Source organism: Drosophila arizonae, chromosome X (assembly GCF_054131065.1).
Source record: "Drosophila arizonae isolate 15081-1271.41 chromosome X, UAZ_ARI_1.0, whole genome shotgun sequence".
NCBI lineage: Eukaryota > Metazoa > Arthropoda > Insecta > Diptera > Drosophilidae > Drosophila > Drosophila arizonae.
This window is the reverse complement of record NC_142927.1, coordinates 11315263-11332354: the sequence shown is the minus strand read 5'-3', so window position 1 is coordinate 11332354 and position 17092 is coordinate 11315263. Positions and strand designations below refer to the sequence as shown.

Below are 17092 nucleotides of genomic sequence, written 5' to 3'. Positions count from 1 at the left end.
TGAGCTTGACTCAAAAAAAAAAAAACAAAAAAAAAACAACTCGGACTTGGCAATGATTCTTATGAGTTCGTTGCCCCATTTCAATTGTAACTGAGAAACATTGGTGTAAAATCATTTTAATGATATCGAAAATCGATTTCAATATCGCGTTATATTAATTAATGCTTACATCTTAATATGAAACGAAAACTGTGTTGCACAGTGCTTTAACTACTCGTACTTAATCAGAGCCACAAAGTTGTGCCCGCTCGTGCTTAAATGGCTTCTTGGCCACTGATTTCTGATCCCCGACAGCCAGCTGCCAGCTTCCGAGTGCCTTCTGCCTCCTGCCGGTTGCCTTCCGCCTCCTGCTGCCTCCTAAAGCAGTTTCCCAGCATCGGCTAGTGTCGATTGCCTGAGCTGTGCTAATGCGCTTATAAGCAAAGGACTCAAAGGATTTCCAATCACTAAAGGCATACATAGAAGTTTGCAAAAGAAAGAAGAAAAGCTTTCTGGCTCTTCCCTACTCTTTCTCACCCCCTCTCTCTCTCTCTCTCTCACACACTCTCTCTGAGTGTATATGCCTGTTAAACTTTGCTTCACAATTACGAATTCGCTTCGAATAATCCTTGTCCAAACTAAATATACAACAACAACAACAAATCGCTAAAAACATATTTATGCCGCTTTCTTTTCTATATACATATATATACTATATATTTTACAATTTTCTATCTATACGTGTGTGTGTGTGTGTGTGGGTGTGTGTGTGCGTGCATTTATATGGATGTATTTATTTATCTGAATAGATGAGCTCAGCTCAGGTTCAAGCTCAGGTTAAGGCTCAGGCTCAGGCCTAGGTTCAGGTTAACGATTTCTTTTGACCATACTATGCAGATGTCTGATGATTTATGCGCGCAAATGCCAAATTGTTTTTCTTGAAAACAAAATTTCGCATTGCCGAGCACAACAATTAACGGTATAATATGCATACATAGAGTATTATACCGCATACATCCAGATATACCATACATAAATCATAATATATCATCTGAATGGTGACTCAGCGCGTGCCTGGGCGCAGTGCAGTAAGTGGGTAAATGGTAAATGCTGAAGTAAGTGCTCAAACGTCAATGACAACAACAACAACAACTGTAACAACGACAATAACTACAACAATAGCTACATTAGCAACAGCCTTAACAACAATTACAATAACAACAAATGATATTAATTATAATTGTCGCGAACTTTGGCATTTGAAACGAAGTTAATGCGCAGCTTTTTTTTTTTTTTTGCCTTTTTATAGCTATACATATATATACTTTTAATATTGCATACCCTGTAAACTGGAGGGGTAACTGGAGGGGTATGCTAGTTGAGGCAACAAACATTGGAATTCCTCCATATTGCAGTGCTTTCCGTCCGTCTTCTAGATATCTGGGATCCCTATCCCTCTTTCATTTTCAGTTTAACTATGCCGTATACCCTGTAATGTGCTTACCCACTAATGCTTGTTGGGATTATGCAGATTTGTCTTAAATTCTATTAATCAAATTTATATAGATCTATATACATATATATATATATATATATATATACATGTCTGAGCTATAGCTCTTAAGAGCTCTGTCTCTCTGTATACTCTGTAACCCTGTGGACAATAAAGGGTATGTCCGTTGAGCATATGCGTATATTGATCAGTAAAATAGGCGTGCATGTCCGCGTTCTAGCTTTTAAAGGCTCTCTCTCTTTCGCTTTCTCGTCTATACCCTATAATCATTTGCTATAATTAAAGGTATAATACTTGAGCAGACTATCTACATTTGTATATCCTGTAAATAACTGAAGTCATAGACTTAATCTAAAAGATATGCAGCTACAGGGATTCATTGCTCTACATAGGGTATGCCCAACTACTCGGCATACCCTGTAAATTCCAAAAAGTAAAGAGTATATTGCCTTAATTTTATACAACAATTTTTGAATAAATTTCAACTCTCATTTGGGGTTTTTTTTTATCGCCTTCTGCAGTTCATTAGCTCGAAATGAAAGCTGCGCATTAAGTGCGGCAATTAATTAGACAGAAGCTACTCCACAGGCAATTTGAGTTGAGTTGTTTTTAATTTGTAGCTGCTTGCTTGTTCAACTCTAGTTCTACTCGTATATATGCATAGATAACTGACTAACTAATTATACCTAGTGCGATGCCTTCTAGCTGGCATTAAGTAGCTAATCAACAATAGAGCTCGACATCTCAACTCTGTGTGTATTTGTGAGTGTGTATATATGAATTTATGTATTTGTGTGTGTGTGTGTGTGTGTGTGTGTGTGTGTGTGTGTGTGTGTGTGAGTGTGTGCGCAGCATTATTGCATTTGCATGTTGCATCTTAGTCTAAGCTATATTTGTAGAAGGCATCAATTTCATTGGCTTTGAATCGCTCAATATTTCATGCATCTGGCAACGCTGAAGACATGACAGCTCTCTAATGTCAAAGGTAGCGCCCACGTCCTTGTTTGCCTGGCAAAGGTTATCAATCTAATCGTTAAATATCTATCACGTCCGCGTTGCTTGCTCGTTCACATGGGCTAAAAGAGAGTATATTGGTTTTTGACAGTCTCGCTCTCTCTCTCTCTCTCTCTCTCTCTCTCTCTCTCTCTCTCTCTTAATATACTATTGTCTTCTAAATTCTTCGAATTTACTAGCTAAAATGTTCATTGAAAACTCTGCCTTATCTTTAACACTAGAAGTTGTATATTATATCCTATATATATAGAATTATAAGCAGATAAATTTATTGGCCACTTTTCCTCCCTCAAGCTGTTCTATATATAGATCCTACATATGAAGCGTGAATGAGTATTTTATACCATATATGCCGACTTTTCTAGTGTAAACGAGTTTTGTCTGTGTAGTTTCTCAGCTTACGACTATAAATTCTTTCCACATAAAATTCTATTCGAAATTCTTCTAGGTCTTTCGTCTAACTGTAAATATTGTTCGCGAAGCGCAAGATGTAGACGAGCTCTATAATGACATAAGCAAAAGTTTTGAATACAGATTTCAATTATTGTTTTCTGTGCGCCAGTTCTAGTTCCAGTTCCAGTTCCAGTTCCAGTCGTTGCATGCGTCATAAGTTCTCGCTCTGTGTGTAAGTCAACAGGAATAGACGTATCCGGTTGTAACCGCCATATTGTCAGTGTGTGTGTGTGTGTGTGTGTGTGTGTGTGTGCTTGAGAGTGTGAGCCCTGTAGTGCGGTTTTGCCTTTTATTAGTTTAAATATAGACTTGACTTGGTCTGTTTAAAAAGGCAGCCCGGCCCCTGGACTGCCCCTTGGCCGTCATCGGGACTGCGGCACTCTGGCTATATGGTCATGGCTCCGGCTACGACTTCGGCTCCTGCTTCATCCCTGTGTCCCCATTCGTTGGCGCAATTGCGTCAACACACAAATACAAGTGCAAAGGCCCACACACACACACACACAATCTAATTGTCACGCCAAGCAAACAAGCAAACAAACCAACTATTATGGAATTTTTTTTAGCGCTGCTATAGCCACTGTGTGTGTGTGTGTGTGTGTCTCTCTCTCTCTTTCTCTCTCTGTATGCTAGTGTATCTTTATAGTAACTCGAACAATTTCATGACGCTGATGTTCGACTTTTTGCTTTACTTTTGCTTTTGGCATTGCATGTCCATGTCCATATCCATGTCCATGGAAAGTAAAAACTAACTACGAGCACAATACCTAGTTATTTTGTACATCGATACAGCCGCACTCTGTGTGTGTGTGTGTGTTTGAGTGAGGGTTTCTTGAAATCGATAGACGTGCCATGGCCCCAGCAATGGGACACAAATATTGTCCCCCATACAATATGCATGACAGGGCAATTAAAGTTGCCCAAAGCATACAAAAATAATCATCGTCATAAGAAATATGAAAAAGCCAAAAAACTACAAAACAACTAAGAACTTTGCTATGACGGGCTGCAATCGACGGCGTAACACACGTTCACAGATATACGAGCTGATAGTGACACTACAATTAGTAGAGATAAAGCTCAGATTGAATATATCTTGTCTTTCAGGGAATTACTTGTACAACTCTTCTATAGAGCCTAAAATACAATCCACTATCCACTTTTCCCAGATAATCTCAACTATCTATCTGATAACCTATAAGTATATAGATTCTGATCAAATAGTTATCTCAATCTTAGCTATATAGTATATAAATCACCTTGGAACTAACTATCTAAATTAACCTAGCTTATTCATATAATTTGAACTTTCTACCAGATGAAGTTAGCCTAGCTATCTATATAACCTATGCAAGGTTTCTGTCATATAACTGTAACATTTGATCTATCTGAAATATTTATATAATCTATATTCAAATAGAAAAGTTCTTCTGATTTGTCTAACAAAACCAATATACCCTCTTCACTCACGCGAGCGGGCATGCGAAAATGAACGAAAAATGATATCTGAACTCAATTCCAAATTGGAATTGTCCAAGTTTTCTGTCTAAATGGCGTGTCCTATGAGTTGCGAATGTGAATGTGAATATGTGTGTGTGTGTGAGTGTGTGTGAGTGTGCTTGATTGTATATATATATATAAATATGTAGTATGTATGAAGAACTCTATATGTAAGCCTTTAGCACGTGCACGATTTGATGACTCTCAACATGCTTTGTACAGAAGTTACACAACACTGGTTAAATACAAACACTGTATTGCATGCAAATAATGAACGAATCCAAATCGCTTTCAATCTATAGTTCACAATATATTTTTACTTTACTATACCCTATAATTTCCGACTTGTATATAGAAATGTTCAATCCAGATCTGATAAATATCTAAATGAAATTATTAATGAGAGTGATTGGCCCAAGTTCACTTTGGTTATAGCTTTTGCATACTGACCCAGTTCAGAACTCGAATTCTGATTCCAAAACACGACAAAATTTCAACTCCCATCTATGATCTGATGCCCCCACTAACTGTGCTATGCAAAATTTTAAACCGAATTACGAAAATTACAAGAACTAAAAACTATTTTTAGAATATTTCAAAATTGAAAATAACATTTTAGTTACTGTGATTGCCTTAACTTTTTCATTTAAACTAACCTACTAATGTGCCTTACCTACTTACTCACCACTTATGACTTGTTAACATCAATGGACAAACTACAAATATATATATGTGCATATACACTATATGTATATATATGTATATCAATATATATGTATATATGTGATGACAATTGAAAGCGATTTTCCTGCTTATGCTAATATTTGTGTGCGCACTTGTTTGTTCTCTGTCTTCATGGAACGCCTGAAACGTCTGAAACGTACCGGAACTATCAGATCCGATATGATGACGAGGACGAGGATGAAGGTCCACAACCGGATCCTACACTTGAACAGGGTGTGCCAATACCTGTTCGATTGCAGGGCAGCTTCCCGCCGGAATTGGCCTCCACTCCTCTCGAGGATATCGATCCATACTACAGCAATGTACTGGTGAGTGTTTGTCCCAAATCAGTGTTATCGATTGCGATTGCCGATTGCCGATTGCCGATTGCCGATTACCAATTGACTGATCTAATCGAACCGAACCCAATTCAATTGCAATCCAAATCCATCCAATTGTTTGTATATCTCGTTTTGCAGACATTCGTAGTTGTAAGCAAGGGAAAAGATATTTTTCGCTTTTCTGCATCAAAAGCAATGTGGCTGCTCGATCCATTCAATCCGATACGTCGTGTGGCCATTTACATTTTAGTGCATCCATTATTTTCGTTATTTATCATTACCACCATTCTCGTGAACTGCATATTGATGATAATGCCGACAACGCCCACGGTCGAGTCCACTGAGTAAGTATTCCCAATTAGAAACTCTAGCCTCTAGCTAGCGCAGCCGCTACATTGCATACATGACATAAGTGTAGTGGTATGTCCGAGAGTACACATACTGCCAGTGCATACATCTATCTATATATACATACTGATCATGTATATTCGTTTAACTCTGGGTCTTAATTCAATATATATCTCTCTCTTTATATATATATATATATATAAATGTATCAATATACAGACACATATTTTGGATAATCCTTAGCTAAATAATTCTTTTGATTTACGATTCTTAATTTTTGTTTCTGTTTAAACTCTTTGCTTTTTCCTTTTCGACTAAGTTGAGGTCTATATATATATATATATACCACACATATATATATTTATATATATATACATATAGATCGATATATTTACGTAATACTATTTATATTCAATTGTAACTTTTCGATATTGATGCGAACGTGTATTTAGGCCAAACTTAAAATTATTTCAACTTTAATTTACAACCAAGCGAAAAATACAAAAAAAAAAGAAAAGAAAATTGAATCGAACAAAACAACAACAAACCAAAGAAAATGATGATAACGATGAACGATAACGATTTTAAAATATATTTCACTTTTTTTTTTTTTTCAAAGCGTCCGACAGGTAATGAACATCTAGTAAAGCCCATGCCCAGGAATTTGTATAAAATCGAAAAGAACTAAACATTTTGTAGTAGTTGCAAGCTCATTGCTATAAAACTCATTCGGCCAGCAGGCGTAGCCGCGTGTCGTGCTCAGCAGCTTTTGCCAGCCGCGCAAAACCTGTTGAGCCTGCTGGCCAAACTGTATTATATTCGATTGTACTTACATCACGTACATAATACTGCATTCCGTTATCTAAAAAATTAAAAAAAAAAAAAAAAAAAAACACATTTTAACTATCGATAAATCGACTACAAAAACTATTTCAAGTTTAGACACATTTCAATGCCTCTCATTTTGTAAATTGCCTAATCGAAAACGCATTAGTACCTGGGCGTTCTTAACTATCTCTAATCTATTGAATTGTAGTCAACCTAACTAACTAACTAATATTTGTAACTATACTAAATACATATGTAATTACATACATATTGTAACTGGCCACCTTCAGGCGCCAGAGAGCCAAATGCTTTTGGTTTGTTCACGTTTTCGTAAAAACAACAGAATTCATCACAATCAAATTCGATAACATTTTTGAATTGAGTTTTTAGTAATATACTTGGACGTAGACTAGAACGAATATAGCCCTGTGGCTATACTGTTATACGTTTATTTCTAAGTAGCTTAAGTACGTAACTAAGTAACGATAACAGCCCAAACCCGTATTATATACAATATCCTTTTCAATCGATTTAATTGTACCATTTACAAATTTGTTACATATTTTATGAGTATATTAATAGCGACGTAGAATACCAGATTAGTATCATTATCATGCCGTTGAAGTAAATGTCTATTAAAATGATATATATGTATATAATTACATATATGTATATCGATATTATATTTACATACACATGTACCATATGTACGTTAATGGCTCATATATATATATATATAGATATACAATATAATCTTACATATTTAGTCATAAATCAAAATTTTGTACATTTTTGTTGGCTTTACCAAATACTATTGGGGTTTGACTTGATTTCTATGCGCAGTGCCTCAGCAACTCAATAAATCAATCGATCCATCCGATACGATACCCGATATACGATATTCGATATACGCTTTACGATATATTGTATACTGTGTACTGAATACGTTGTATTATATACCATATACTTTAAACCATAAATCAAATGCGATAAACATATATACTATATCCGATATTCTGTATGTATACGACAGACGATGTACGATATTTACATATGTATATACAATATGTATATTATATACAATATGTTACGATATGCGGTAATCGATAACGATAAAATATGCTGTGTTATATACGATATATATTATACGATATTCGAGATATAGTATACTGTATACGTATGCGATTTGCTGCAGGCACTGCTATAAGGAATTGGTTATTAGATATCAATAGTTTATAGTTTGTAATTATTAGTATCTATAACATGTATACGTAGCTCTAGTCTGCCAAAATCTGGTATAGTTTATACATATATAACTTCTAGATATATCGCTCTAGAGCTTCTTCTCGTATTCCGTAACAACTCCCACCCTTAGACTCGCTCTCTCTCATCATTGTAAAGTGCTGATAAATCAAATTCGATTCACATAGATGTGTATCAGAGTACAAATATACATATATATATATAAACATACATATATTTAGATATATATGTATATAGGTAGAAGAGCAGATCCATTTAAATATGCTTCACTGTACGAAGTACATGTATCTTCTTTAGCCGTAACTGTACATAGCTCGTGTACCTGTAATATCGTAAAGTAGCTCAAAAGAAGAACACGTAACAAAAGAATGAAGAACGAGCAAAATGCTTAAACAAAAAGAAGAAAACAACGCAAGAAGCGTTTGAAGAAGCAACAAAAGTGAAAAGAGTTACGTCATTTTTTTAGCTGATATCAAAGAATTTGTCGCAGATTTGGTATCAGAATCGAGCACCCTAATAAATAGACGTGCATACGCACAAGTGTGTGTGCGTGAGTGTGTGCGCGTGCATGTGTGTGAGTGTGAGTGTGCGTGCTCATGTGTAGGAGCCCCACTTGAACTTGCGATGGCAACTCAACACGCCTCCATGCCCAACTCCAGTTCCGTCTTCGGCTCCGGTTTTCCGACTTCCCGTCTCCATCTTCAGTTGCCGCCGCGTTTAGGGCCAAGCTCCCTGGGCCGCAATTGACGACGGCGGCTGCGCTCAGGACCCGAAAAAAAGTGCACAGCTGCTGTCGCATAACTTGAGACACGCAACACCAAGCCCAGCACCTACACACATGCAGTGAGTGAGTGAGTGAGTGAGAGTAAGGGTAAGAAGGAGATAGAAAGATAGTAAAAGTGGGTGACTGAGAGATAGGCAGCCTGACAGATAGACAGATACAGAGATTGAGAGTGAGAGAGAGAGAGAGAGAGAGAGAGCGTTTAAACTTTTGTCAGAGCGCCTATCTAAGCAGTTGGCAGCCGCATCTATGTGGGTCGACCGCTTTGGGCCGCAGCCGCCGCTGTAGCTGTGGGCGCACTTGTGGGCGCCCAGAAAGACATAATACCTGCAATTAAAACGCAACTCCAGTGTCCTTCGCAGGCATTGGGGCCTAGGTCAAACGCAACGCTCGACACGGCCCACAGCCAGCGACTTTGAACTAGTTGCAGCTCCCGAGACACGTTGCCCACGCCTGGCCCAGTCTTGTAGCTTGCAGGCGGGCGGGCAGCTGGACTCGCCTGACTGTCCTACTCTGACTCTGTCCCTCTGTCTGCTTGCCTGTCTGACTGACTGTCTGTTCGCCAGTCACTTGCAAGTCGATTTAAATCTGTCAAATGACTAACCAAAGACACAGAGCAGATGCATACCCACATTTACACACACACACGCACACACACAGACACAGAAGAGATAGCGCTGCCTTAGCTGGAATTCAGGCCGAAGGTCGGCTTATTGATCTAAACGCCTACATCAGAGAACAGCAGTGCCACCAGTGGCAGCAACGAGGAGCAGCATCATCATCATCATCATCATCAAGCACTTATTAACAATTATTGACATTGACAATTGGCACAAGTCGACGAGACGTGGAACAACTGTCTGTCTATCTGGCATCTCAAGTGCTTGTTATTAACAATTGTGCATGATGCCCTTTGATCTGGCCAAAGAAGGTGCCGTTAAGGCATCGCCTCTTGGCCATGTGCGCATTCGTGCACTTTCCAACACTGTTTGCTCCACCTGCATTTAACTAGTCTAAGCGTGGTCTTTAAGGATGGCAGTAAATAAGTGATTAAGCGCAGGGTTAAGCTAGCAACTAAGTTCTATACGTAAGCATAAATAAGGCTAGGATCTAATTATCCAGAACTTAGCGATATTCTGGTATTCTAAGGCATCAGCTATACGAATAGTGCAGCTACGATTAATTCAAACTTTTCATTTACTTCTCAATTTGTATTTTTTGAGTTCATTTTCACTTATATTTGCAATGCCCTTGCAGAGAAATTCCGATAATTGAAGTCTATGTGTTGTAGTGCTATCGATGAATTATCGATTCTAATCGAAAATGTCGAATGTGTGTAAGAAATGTAATGAAATTACATGAAAATAATTCGGGATTTCAATAAAAACCTCCGGATGTTATCGATATATCTATATATCGATGTCAAATACTTTGCAAGGGTATGTCATCGAACGGCTAGCCGTTTATCGATTTATAACTGAGAGAATCCGAACTAAGCAGGCAGCAAGTGCACTCAAGCTACGCGTACTTTACGATAAACAATAACAAATGAAGGAAATGCTGAGAAGAAGAATAAGAAAAGTTAAAAAGAAAAACAAAGAAAAAAAAAAAAAAAAACAAATTGCATTCGAAATTCAATTCGTTTTTAGGGTGATATTCACCGGAATCTACACATTTGAATCAGCTGTTAAAGTGATGGCACGAGGTTTCATTTTATGCCCGTTTACGTATCTTAGAGATGCATGGAATTGGCTGGACTTCGTAGTAATAGCTTTAGCGTGAGTTATATTATTATTATATCAAACTATATATACAAATATTAATCGATTTACTAACTCATCAACGTCAACTCAACGTCAATATATAACCAGACATATCTCACAGATCTCATTAATCATCCTCTATATATACATACTACGACATCACGCTCCTCTACTCGTATGTGTACTATAAATATAAATATCGCTTTTCGTTTTTGTTTTAGTTCATTCTTTGTTCTCTTCTTCTTTTTGTTTTCGTTCTTTGAATCTCGTATCGTATTGTATCTTGTATCGTAATCGCCCTTTATTCTATAACATTAACTGTTATACACGCCACATTAACTGATTATTTTCCCATTTCAGTTCATTTTTCGTTCTTGTTTTAGCCATTTTAATGAATACAAAATGTAGTTAATACATATCGTATGTTAATTAACTAGCAGCCCATAAAAACAGTAACAACAAAATATATATATTAAATGTTTAAAAAATCATGAAAAAAATATTTATATGAAAGCAGAGAAATTTTCTTTTTATATATTTATTTTGTTTCAATTATGCAAATTAGACAAAATAAAATGAGCGAAAATTGAATAAATGCAAAACAGTATTGAAATGCAAATTTCAGCTGTGTGTGAGTGTGTGTGTGTATGTGAGTGATTGTGTGTGTTGTCATTACATGCTTATATTGTTGTTATATACATTTTGTTTTTCATTGGGAAATATGAAAGCGTTTCGTCTAACCAAAAACGGGCGCACTGCATTTTAATTTTAATACACACACACATACACACACATGAGTAACAGGACAAAATGTCACGACAACAACAACAACAAGAGGAGCAACCACAATATTAACAATAATAACACGTATGGGCAAAAGGTAGCTTAGCTAAAATTACACATACGCCATGTGAGCCGCGGGGCAGCGAAAAGTCGCGTTAGTTGAGAGTGTTTTTATTGATTTCTTTTGTGCCGTTACTAATGACGTGCCCAACACACACACACATACACACACATTGCCTATGATTATATCCCATACCAAGAAATACCAAGGCAGAGTCATAAACAAATTTTTTTGACTTTTTTTTTTGTGCTCGTTCTTTTTCTTTATTTGTTTCTGCAAGATATTATTATTATTATTATTTATTTTTTCTTTTTTTTTTGGCATTTTGTTTGTTGTTGTTCATTTTGGTTTTCGTTTTCGTTTCGTGACAGTTTCGTTTCATTGCTTTTTGCTCCAATTTAACCATTTATTGGGCGCCCTTTGTCTGGGTAGCGACAGGTTTTTTTTTTGGCCCGCATTACTTGGCCCGAGCTGCAGGCTTTTGGCCCTCGGTGGGGTGGGGGGCAGTTCGAGGTTGCTGTAACGTGGCTGGGCTATTCGTGCAGCGCATTTCGCTGGCGCCGCATAGACGCGCAGCCTTGGACAAGCCATACAGCCCAACCCACCCCCTTTACACACACACACACACACACACACACACATGCACAGCTCACATGGCATTCCTCAGTTGGTGGCACAAAAAGTTTAAAGCGCGCTTTTAGGCGACGCGACTAAAAACACTAAATTGAAGCCAAAATGAATAGAATAAAAAATGTGGCTGGAGCAGCATATGAAGCTTTGCTTATGGCTGAGCGAGCACACACATAAATAATTATATATATATGATATATATGAGCATACATATATATTGCCGGGTAAACAGTTTAGAGGCCAGCCCAATTAGATGGCCAATTTACACGCAATGCGAGCATGTACTCGCTGAGAGAGGGGGCCGAGGGTGGGGGAGTGAGTGACAGAGAGAGAACTACCTTATATGCACACGTGCTGTCTCTCTCTCTCTCTCGCTCTCTTTCTCTGTGTGTGTGTGTGTGTGCATTTAACTGTATTTATATGCGTCCAAATCGATAAATATTCATGAAAAATAAATGTTAGGTTTGCCTGGCTGCAGAAGTAACGTGAAATTCCCAAAGGATGACAGCATACAGCACGACAAGGCAAACAACTCAAGCAAATGGACATTACCAGGCCACACCAAAACCGCTTCTATCAGCGTGTGTCTCTCTCCCTCTTCCCCCCTCTCTCTTTCTCCCGCTCTCTGTATGTGTGTGTGTGCCAGCTATTTCCATGGTACGCTTGTGTGCGTACATAAATATTTTTATAGCAACACGGACAGACACACACACACACACACACGCTCATGTAAAAACAATTGATGTGACAGCAGCAATGGCAGGGGAAGCAACTGCTGCACCTGCCTCAGGTGTGACTTGAACTTGGCTCTCCGCAGCTTGTGGCCCATTGTCGTAATGAATCATTAAGCTGAGAAGGCGAGGGGCCCACTAACTGGCCAAATCCATTTTCACTTTTCATGCGTCTCACACACACACACACACACACACACTCACACACATACATACATACACACTGACACCTTCACATCCAATCAAATTCATTTATAATTCAAAATCCATTTTATTTGATTTATTTTGCTGCTCTATTTAACAAGAATACAAACATAAACTATACGACACACTCACACACATATGCACACGCACACATACATACATGAAGCAAGCTTCTGTAAATCTAATAAAAAGAATGAAACAACAAATCTCTACATTTGTAATTACTAACGACTGCAAACATAATCTCGTACCAAATCTCTATTTTTACATACTTAGATCGATAGCATTATATATATTAAAAATATATATTACATATATCTGTATAATTGCCAAATATTTAATGACATTTCATGTGTATGTATATTTGCTTTTGTCATCGTTAATAACATTAACAACAACAACAATTGCTGACTACCACAACAACAACAAATGACCTTTAATCTTGGATCGCGCACAGTTATGTGACCATGGGTATAGATTTAGGTAATCTAGCAGCCTTGCGAACGTTTAGGGTGCTGCGTGCGCTAAAAACCGTAGCCATTGTTCCAGGTATGATTTTGAAACAAAAAAATAAAAATTTAAAACTGTTATACTGTTATACAACCCGTTATACGAACTGTTATACAAACTGTTATACCGTACAGTCTATGAATTCACGATAATCTGCACATAACATATAAATAACCCGCTTTTATAGGCCTGAAAACCATCGTCGGAGCGGTCATTGAGTCTGTGAAAAATCTGCGCGATGTGATAATATTGACAATGTTCTCCCTTTCGGTGTTCGCACTGATGGGCCTCCAAATCTACATGGGCGTGCTGACACAGAAATGCATTAAGAAATTCCCGCTTGATGGTTCCTGGGGCAACTTGACCGATGAGAATTGGGACTATCATAATCGCAATATTTCCAATTGGTATTCGGAGGACGATGGCATATCGTTTCCGCTATGTGGCAATATCTCTGGCGCCGGGTGAGTAGATCGCAATAGATGTTGCTGCACCACATCCCCTTCCCCATATTTGTATCGATATTGATGATCGTATGGTATCGATTGATTGCAGTCAATGCGATGACGATTACGTGTGTCTCCAGGGGTTTGGACCGAATCCCAACTATGGTTATACCAGTTTCGATTCATTCGGTTGGGCATTTCTATCCGCCTTCCGTCTGATGACGCAAGACTTTTGGGAGGACCTGTACCAGCTGGTGCTACGCGCCGCTGGACCCTGGCACATGCTGTTCTTTATAGTCATCATCTTCCTAGGTTCATTCTATCTTGTGAATTTGATTTTGGCCATTGTTGCCATGTCATATGACGAATTGCAAAAGAAGGCCGAAGAAGAGGAGGCTGCCGAAGAGGAGGCGATACGTGTAAGTAGAAGGCCCAGTAGAGACCCAAACGCCCAATGGACTAACAACCACCACTACCATAAGCCACTTGAAAAGAACGGTAGATAATTTCAATCTCAATTGCCCAAGCGCCGAATTGATCATTGAAAATATCTACCCGATATAACAGAGTTGCTTTTTTCTTTTGTATATGTATGTATTACCAACAAACTACAAAGCTACGAACTATATATATTTATTATATGAATATTATTAACACGATTTCCAATCTCAATCTCAATCTAAATCTCAACTTCAATTTCTATCGATCCTACATTATTGTCAGAGTAGTTGATGATGATGGGAACACATTCTAGTACATCTTCCTGTCTATATATCTATGTATGTAGCACACACACGATTCGATTGTGTAGAGCTGTAAAGAACACCTATCCACCAAATTCCATATATATACATATATATGCGTAACTATATATATTCTCTGTATAACTAACTCAAATATCTATCTATCAACACATACTTATACGTATGCATATTGCTTACCGATTTCCAGTAAACTTCAAACTATATATATACATATATATAAAATATATATTCGAAATTATGATTTTGGCTTTATTTCAGTTTTAGTATCTATCGTGTAAAGCAAGTAAATTATTTGTCATGCCAAAGATCTGGCACTAAAACTAGTGACTGTACATTTTCTTAATCAATCTAAATATATATATATAGATGTATCTAAACACAATTCATATACTATATATCATTTAAGTGCACAATTTATGAGTTCTTTTGAGTTTTTAAAAGTAAAAAGCAATGAACAAAAGAAAAAATCAAATACAAATAGATTTGTATAGAAAGAATCAGACCTAGCCCCGATCCCAATCCATTTGAAAAACTCTTCCCGATCCCAGCACCGCACTTGAAATCATCTTATATTTTTAACCTCTACATATGACTGTACATACCTGGAATGTAGAACTTTATCTTTTGTTCTTAAATCACCGAAATCCAACGAAATCTTCCCCCACTCCCATTGCATGTAATCTCTCTCTGTCTCTGTCTGTCTCTCTCTCTCTCTCTCTCTATCTCTATATGTATATATATATATAAATACCTTATGCCATGTGCAACGCCGTGCCGATATTAACTCGCGCCCATTTCCAGATCAGCAAACAATTTTCTCTGTGCATATATATCATTATAGGAGGCAGAAGAGGCGGCCGCTGCGAAGGCCGCTAAGTTGGAGGAGCGAGCCAATGCGCAGGCGCAAGCCGCCGCAGATGCAGCCGCCGCCGAGGAGGCGGCCCTGCATCCCGAAATGGCCAAGAGTCCAACGTATTCGTGTATCAGCTATGAGCTATTCGTGGGCGGTGAGAAGGGCAACGACGACAACAACAAGGAGAAGATGTCCATACGCAGCGTCGAAGTGGAGTCGGAGTCGGTGAGCGTTATACAAAGACAACCAGCACCTACCACAGCACACCAAGCTACCAAAGTTCGTAAAGTGAGCACGGTAAGTATTCCGAGCGCATTAATAAGTTCCTTTTCTTTCGTTTTTATCTCGTTTCGATTTACCTTTCTTTTCTATATGAATTTTGATTTGATCTATTTTTTGTTCTTTTGTCTTTCTGTGATCGTTTCTTGGCCTTGTTGAATTGTGGTTTATCTTTTTCTTTGACCTTTATTGGGATATATACTTATATGCTAACTGTACTCTATAGGAATATATACTTAACGAACTTGTGTTTGGTTTCAATGTCAATTTCGATTACAATTTCGATTACGATTTTGTCATATGCAGCTAAATGGCCGGTCAATAAATATTATATCGTTTATTAGTTGCAATCAGTGTGGTATGAGTGATTTCTTTCTTTATGCGTTTGCGTTCCTTTCTCCTTTGTTTGCCATACTGATATTTAGTCTGTTATCGTTTATCGTTGATCATTGATCGTTGATCGTTGATCGTTGATCAGTGGTCGTTGATCGCTGATCGAATTTTGATTGCCTTCATTCATTGTCCATGAATGCAACGAGCTCAACTTCAACTCGTCTTCACTCGTTGCCCGACGCGAACTCTCGCTGAGAGAGTTTTGGCTCTCGCTCAGACTGCTTATTGTCCATTCGTCGTTTCTAATTACATATTATTAACTTTTCCTGCTGCTGTTGTTGTTGCTCTTTATTTTCATTTGTAAATTATATATTATAGCTATCATAACTAGCCAATATCGATACCTATATGCCTTTAATCTAACGAGTAGTGCTAGTGCTCTCTCTCTTTCTATATACATAAATAGATTTAGTGTCATGCATAAATAAATAACTAGATATACATATATATATATACATATATATATTTAATATATATATTATATAGAGAGCCAGAGAATTTGTAGTCTCGCTCTACCCATCCACCCTCTCTCTTTCTCTCTCTCTCTCTCTTTCTTCCTATGTGTATGTATGTGTATATACATACATGTCGCTCTCTCTCTCTTTCTTTCTCTCTGTCTCTCTTTCTTTGAAATTGCATTTCACTGTATTAGCCAGTAATTTGATTGTATTAGTGCATGATATTTGTCAACGTGTGCGTGTTGTATCTTTCAGCTTCTGAGCGTCTGCGTGCGTGTGTGTGCCTGTGTAAGCGTGCTTGCGTGCGTGTGTCTGTGTGCGTGAGTGATCAGACAGTCTTTTCTGAAATTGTTATTTCGTTCATGCTCGTAGCTTCTAGCTGGCTCTTATAATTGGCATTCGCATAAGAAAATTTTGATTTTTGGATTTTGATTTTGATTTTGTGATCTCAAGAACTTATTTAACGGGTATCTG

The 17092-nt window shown here is 37.7% G+C and overlaps 1 protein-coding gene across 50 annotated transcripts in view; it reads left to right on the top strand.

Annotated features, from left to right (window-relative positions):
* The window catches only part of para (sodium voltage-gated channel paralytic), an 84793-nt gene that overhangs the window by 17107 nt on the left and 50594 nt on the right, over positions 1-17092 (top strand). For 38 of the 50 annotated variants that reach the window (XM_089473888.1, XM_089473869.1, XM_089473864.1 and 35 more), the window contains 7 exons: positions 5356-5511; positions 5662-5867; positions 10393-10521; positions 13373-13464; positions 13613-13889; positions 13981-14290; positions 15477-15785. In XM_089473888.1, coding sequence (XP_089330014.1) covers positions 5356-5511; positions 5662-5867; positions 10393-10521; positions 13373-13464; positions 13613-13889; positions 13981-14290; positions 15477-15785 — 1479 coding nt within the window. The remainder of the gene's footprint in view (positions 1-5355; positions 5512-5661; positions 5868-10392; positions 10522-13372; positions 13465-13612; positions 13890-13980; positions 14291-15476; positions 15786-17092) is intronic. The other 12 variants (XM_089473898.1, XM_089473900.1, XM_089473902.1 and 9 more) reach the window with 2 other exon arrangements.